This window comes from Lactuca saligna, chromosome 4 (assembly GCF_052625555.1).
Source record: "Lactuca saligna cultivar CGN05327 chromosome 4, ASM5262555v1, whole genome shotgun sequence".
NCBI classification, from domain to species: domain Eukaryota; kingdom Viridiplantae; phylum Streptophyta; class Magnoliopsida; order Asterales; family Asteraceae; genus Lactuca; species Lactuca saligna.
In genome coordinates this window covers 56,169,492-56,175,449 of record NC_136420.1, presented here as the reverse complement: position 1 = coordinate 56,175,449, position 5,958 = coordinate 56,169,492, and the positions used below count along the sequence as shown (strand labels likewise).

At 32.9% G+C, this 5,958-nt stretch overlaps 1 protein-coding gene across 2 annotated transcripts; it reads left to right on the top strand.

Moving 5' to 3' along the window:
• Nucleotides 1–4,226: 4,226 nt before the first annotated feature.
• On the top strand, nt 4,227–5,754 carry LOC145041915 (cyclin-U2-2-like). Of its 2 annotated transcripts, none has more exons than XM_078990165.1 (2): nt 4,227–4,767; nt 5,244–5,754. In XM_078990165.1, the coding sequence occupies exons 1-2, from the start codon at nt 4,364–4,366 to the stop codon at nt 5,497–5,499; spliced, it is 660 nt and encodes a 219-aa protein (XP_078846291.1). In that variant the 5' UTR covers nt 4,227–4,363; the 3' UTR covers nt 5,500–5,754. The 2 variants fall into 2 exon arrangements, with proteins under 2 accessions (XP_078846291.1, XP_078846289.1); XM_078990163.1 differs by having other exon boundaries at nt 4,233–4,782.
• The last annotated feature ends 204 nt before the right edge of the window (nt 5,755–5,958 follow it).

Below are 5,958 nucleotides of genomic sequence, written 5' to 3'. Positions count from 1 at the left end.
TTTGGTCTCCAAGTTCCTTCTTCTTGAATACACACAAAATCACTTTTAATGCTAAAAATTACTCAAAGGATGAACTAGGGTTTCAATGGGACATAATGAACAGTGGATGTTGATGTGGGTAAGTTTCTAAAGGCCATAATGATGTTTAAATAGGGTGCAAACCCTAAAAATTAGGGGTTGACCTAGACAGAGGTACGCTCCGCATACATCACGTACGCCTAGCGTACGTGGTTAATGCTCCACGATTAAAGGACTCTTGTACGCCAAGCATACGCAAACGTATGCCTATCGTACAAGGGGCCATATTTGCTAAAAAAATCTTAACTTAAGGGATAAAAGAATTAATACATGAAATCAGGTGTTACACTTGATGTGGAAACACTGCTTCATCTGTATCCTTGAACCTAGGATGGACCACTAAACTCGATTCAAGATAATGTTTTCCTTTATCTTTCAACACTTTCATGTACTCCTTTGATTCTTCGAAGACTTGTTTGAGTAAAACTCTAGGAATATGTTTCTCATTCAAAACATCATCCTGATAACTCACATAGTCTTCAACCACAACATGATCAAGAGGATCATAAACTTTGGATGTGGAAGGTTGATCACTTTTTACTTTCTACATTGAATTGTGAAATTTTTCTTTGCCTTTAGCCATAGAATTGACATTGATGATAGGCAATCATCAGTAATCGATACACTCATCAGCCTTAGTTTCATTGATATTGTAAAATCATCTTCAGTATCAACAAACTTTTGGTGAGTATCAAGTGTTGACTTCTCAGTCATGTTCAAAATCTTAACTTGTTCATTTTTAGTTAAAGTCTCATTCACAATATGTACAAGGTCATCATCTTTCAAATGACCATTAATATTTATAATTCCATATGCATATGAATTATTTAGAACTTTATCTTAATCTGCTATCTTACTTTCACAGTCATAAGTAGTTTCGTCTATTTGATCTCTTTTGAAAGCAAGAAAAGGAAGTAGTTTACGATAATGTTCACTACAAATTTTAGCAGAATGATGAAGTTATGTAATTTTAGTAGACAATCGCTTAGCAGAATTGCAGTAAATATTGTGTTGTTTAACAATCATGATGTTGTCCATAGGAATAGAATCTCTATCAACCAACAAATTAGTGATCTTTAAATCTAGAGCTTCTATTACACCCTTATTTTCTTCTAATTTGCTTTTAGCTTCATAGTAAAAGGACTTGGACCTTTCTGCTTCACTACTCATGGAGATTAACATGTCATTAAGATACACACAAGTATTATTAAATTCAACCAAAACATCATTATAAAAAGATGAAAGAATTTTTAATGCGTTAAGTATATCATGTACCTTAGTAGTCATCAGTGATTTTGTTGATTCAGTGGCCACAAAACACCGTCCAATTATTTCTTCATCACTAATCTCTTCCACAACCACTTTATCCTCATCATCTTCCTCCCATTTAGCATACATGTCTCCGTGAGTCTGATTTCATATCTCATCGTTATCTGATCCAGACGACCATATATGATAAGTGCCATCTTCCTCATCACCTCCTATAGCCATCAAAGAAACTCCCTTGGTTCGAGCACATATCTCTTCTATCTTCTCAACATATTATGCTTCATCCTTGACTTTCTCCTTTAAGGTGTCCCAAATCTGCTTGGCTATAGAACATCCACGAAAAAAGTTGTAAACTATTCGTAGAAGAGCACCGCATAGTTCACATAGACATTTCTTATCATTCACCTTAATCTTATTTCTTGAGTGATCACATCATCATTCGTAGTAGCAGTTCCAAGAGTAACAAACATTTCTAGAATAAACAAACCTTGGTTAATGACACACATCAAGTCTTCATCGATTCCATTTAGATAGTCTTCCATCCTATCAACCCATTGCTCATAGTACTTGAAAATCAGCATCAGAATCTTAGTTGACAAACCAAGAAAGTGAGAGAAGTTTGTCATTGTGTTGAGACTGAACTTTGCCATTGTTGTATGGATTTTAGAAGAAAGAGGATTTTTGGATTTAAATCGACATTTAAGAAGGTAATCAAACAAAGACTGATTAGAAATCAATCGATCTAACACGCAGAGTGGAAAATCTATTCACAACAATCGATCAAATCAAGTTTTCTGAATCAAATTGCAGAAGTTTTTGAGTTGGAAAGAGCGATTAAAAAAATAAAAAAACAGGAGAAAACTACAATCGATTGGATGAATCCTGCTCTGATACCAATTGGTGTGTGTTAGGATTGATTACGAACACAAATGATACTCAGAAAACTGTTAAGAATACAAGATCTAAATATAATCTAGTTGGCTCGTATTCAAGTCTGAAATGAGTATAAGAGTTCGAGAGTACAAAAGATAGAATGACGCTCAAAAGTTCTTTCTCTACTCTAGTACCTATCCTATTTATAAGATACAAAACAAACTTACAAAAATTTACAAGGACTAAACATCTAAGCTTCAAATATAACAATACCTTCTAAAATAGATAGATAGTTGAAATCATTTGGATATCGACTCCTTACAGACTCAGACCAATTCGAATCCTCGCTTTTAACATTTTTACCCCTACAAGACTGGATCTTTGAGACTTAGAAAGCTGTAAAAGGTCACATGAAGGTTGATAACTTCAGTATTTTGCTTCCATCAACACCAAGGTGCAGTTTCCTCCTTCAAAATCACTCCAAGGAAGTAAATAAGACCAGAAGGCACCAACAAATGTTAGGGGGTTTGTTGAGAGAGATTCTCTAGAGATGGAGGCTATCAAAATGATGAACCCAATGAGATTTGGTCCTTAAATAAGCTCAAATCCCGAGGCTTCTAAGGTTTTGCCCATCAAGATGTTGCGCCATGAATTTCATTAAAAGTCGTGTCACGCCCTTTATATGCATCGTGCTGTCACCTAGGGAAATCCAAACTTAAATAACTCAACTTAAATAATCCAAATACATATTGAGAGAGTGTGTGTTACACATGTATTCAAATGGGTTGACGAGTTCAATCCTCCAGATATCTTAATTCTTGAATATTTGAAATGTGTAATAGACTAAATATGAAATTAAGTTCTTCAAAATATTCATTATGCATAAATTTAGTTTGTTCTATTCTTGATGGTGAAGATTCATGGTTACACTAATATGAGATGACCGGTTGGTGAATTTAATATCACCAAGTTGTTTTAGTGTAATGTAATGTACCATATTTAGGAGAGTCTAAACTTTGATTTTATACATGTTGGGAGGTATAGAATGCATATTTGTATAAGATGAATTTGTTCTCGGGTTGATGAAAATGGTCGGAGTCCAATGGATAGAGCCTATGATGGTGATTATAGTGGTAACTTCCAAACAATTATGACTTCCATGGTTTTGATGGTAACTTCAAAGTGGTAACTTCCAGACAATTACAACTTCCATATAATAATTTTATAACTTCTAGCAAAACCATTTGGTAACCTTCGGTGCAAGATTTAGAAACCATATCAATTTTCTCAAAGTTAGACCAAATATAAAGATTGTAGCAAACCATGGGGACCAACCCTGTGGAATACTATTGTTATAATCATAATAATTATTTTAAAATTAAACATAATTAAAGCACTTTTAACCCATACGAATTGATAATATGCTACAACAAAGGTCAAGCTAGCATTTTAATTGAGATTTTAGCATGGTACAATGAATGCACATGACAAGTAATTGTTATACTTATATATGTAGCATAGCAATCACTTAAAAGATTATTGGTTAAAAAAATTAATTTGCAATAAATTAAATATGATTATACCAGTAGTTAAAATTGCATTGGGTAAAACCGTAAAAGTATACGACTAAATAACAAGTCACTAACCGTTATTTAATTTAATCAGGCATTAGATGTTTTTGTCCTATTATAATTTTTTTTATATAATAAATGATCATTGACCCAAGTGATGGAAGTTATAAAAGTTTATGAAGGTTACAACTAAGATAGTTTTATTTTATTGTAAATTGAAATTTACAAATCTAAAATGATATTGCCGTAAAATCTTGTACATTATGCATTTGGACATGTACAAGGCTTTAGATTTTAATAGTTTTTCCTAAAAATATTCCAATTAAAATAATAACATAATTAGCTGGTGTTTCCACACTTTATCATTGCAATGAGGAGGCACATAATCTTTATAATTTGATATTATACCTCCTTTCCTTCCACCTTCCATTTAGTCTATATATACAATCTCTCTACCAACTTCTTTTTCATCCCTGTATCCGTATATAACCTCCATCCCATCTTCAAAACCAAAAAAAGAAACAAACCCATCTCTCCATTTGTCTCAAACTCTACTGGGTATCGATCAAAAAATGGCTTTTTCTTCAAATATGGTCATTTCTCCTAGAAAACTTAGATATGATGTGTATTCATATTCATACCAACAAGACTCGAAAACCCCTTTGGTCATCTCTGTTCTTGCTTCTCTCATTGAAAGAACTTTGGCTAGAAACGAAAGGATTAGTAGAAAATGCGGGTTAAATGTCAATCACAGTGGTTCGAAAAGTAGAGTTAGAATTTTTGATTGCAACGAAACGCCAGATATGACGATTCAATCGTATCTTGAGAGGGTCTTTAGGTACACCAAAGCTGGCCCGTCGGTGTATGTTGTGGCATATGTGTATATTGATCGGTTTTGCCGCTTGATGCCGGAGTTTCGGATAACTGGCCGGAATGTTCATAGGCTTCTGATCACAACGATTATGGTGGCTTCAAAGTATGTTGAAGACATGTAAGTTCTTGTTTTCTTTTCATCATATATATTTATTTATTATATATATACATGGAATAAGCTGGTGTAATATATATTAATATTACATACCAACATTTATAAATGCCGGTAAATAACCGATTCCGGTTACACGAACGTTAGCACTACTTTAAGAGTTTATGTTATGATGAAATAGTTACATTATTATATGGCAAAAAAAAAAAAATGTTTTACGACATGCATGTCATCGATGGCCCGATGTTTTCAAGATGTGAAGGTACAACACTTAATGTTGATGTTGAATAGGTCATTGATCAATAATGCACGAAAATGATATAAATATATATGAAAAACCTGTGTCCTGTTTTTTAGTTATAAAATTTCCTATAACAAAAATATACTTTTTGATCATTAAATAAAAAAAACTACTTGATGCAAATTTATGGGATTTATAGTTTTTAATTTATTCCATTTTCTTGCAGGAACTATAGAAATTCATACTTCGCAAGAGTTGGAGGCATAACAACTAAAGAAATGAACACATTAGAGCTTGAATTTCTGTTCTTGATGAACTTCAAACTGCATGTAAATGTGACTGTTTTTGAGAGTTATTGTTGCCATTTAGAAAGGGAAGTGAGCATTGGAGGTGGATATCATATCGAGAAAACTCTGCGATGTGCTGAAGAAATAAAATCCCAGCAACGAGGGTACAGTCAGATTGCCAGAATTTCGTTGTAAAGCGAACTTCTTTTTGATTTTCGTATAAATGGAAATATGTACAAAGAAAGTCTTACGAGGGTTTTTGCTTCAAACAAGGTTTACTTTTGATTGACTACAAAAGATGCGTGTGTTCAAAATGAGATCTAGGATTGTTCATAGTTTTGACCCCTTTTCAACGGGGATCATGTCATCAAATACAAAGAAGTGTAAAATAAGTTGGCATTAGATAGTTTTGAATTATATTTTATATCCGATTTTGAATCGTTTTTAGAATTTGAAACCCTGGATACTAAGATTAGACCCTACAAAAACTTGTTTTGATATTTTTTTTTATTTTATTATTATGGAGAAGGACATGAAAGCTATTAAATATATGCAACTTATGAAGAATTTAATAGAAAAAAATATGTGACTCTCATTGATGTGCAGTTAATGCAATTATATTATGATCCAATAACCTTCTCAGTTAACCAGCCT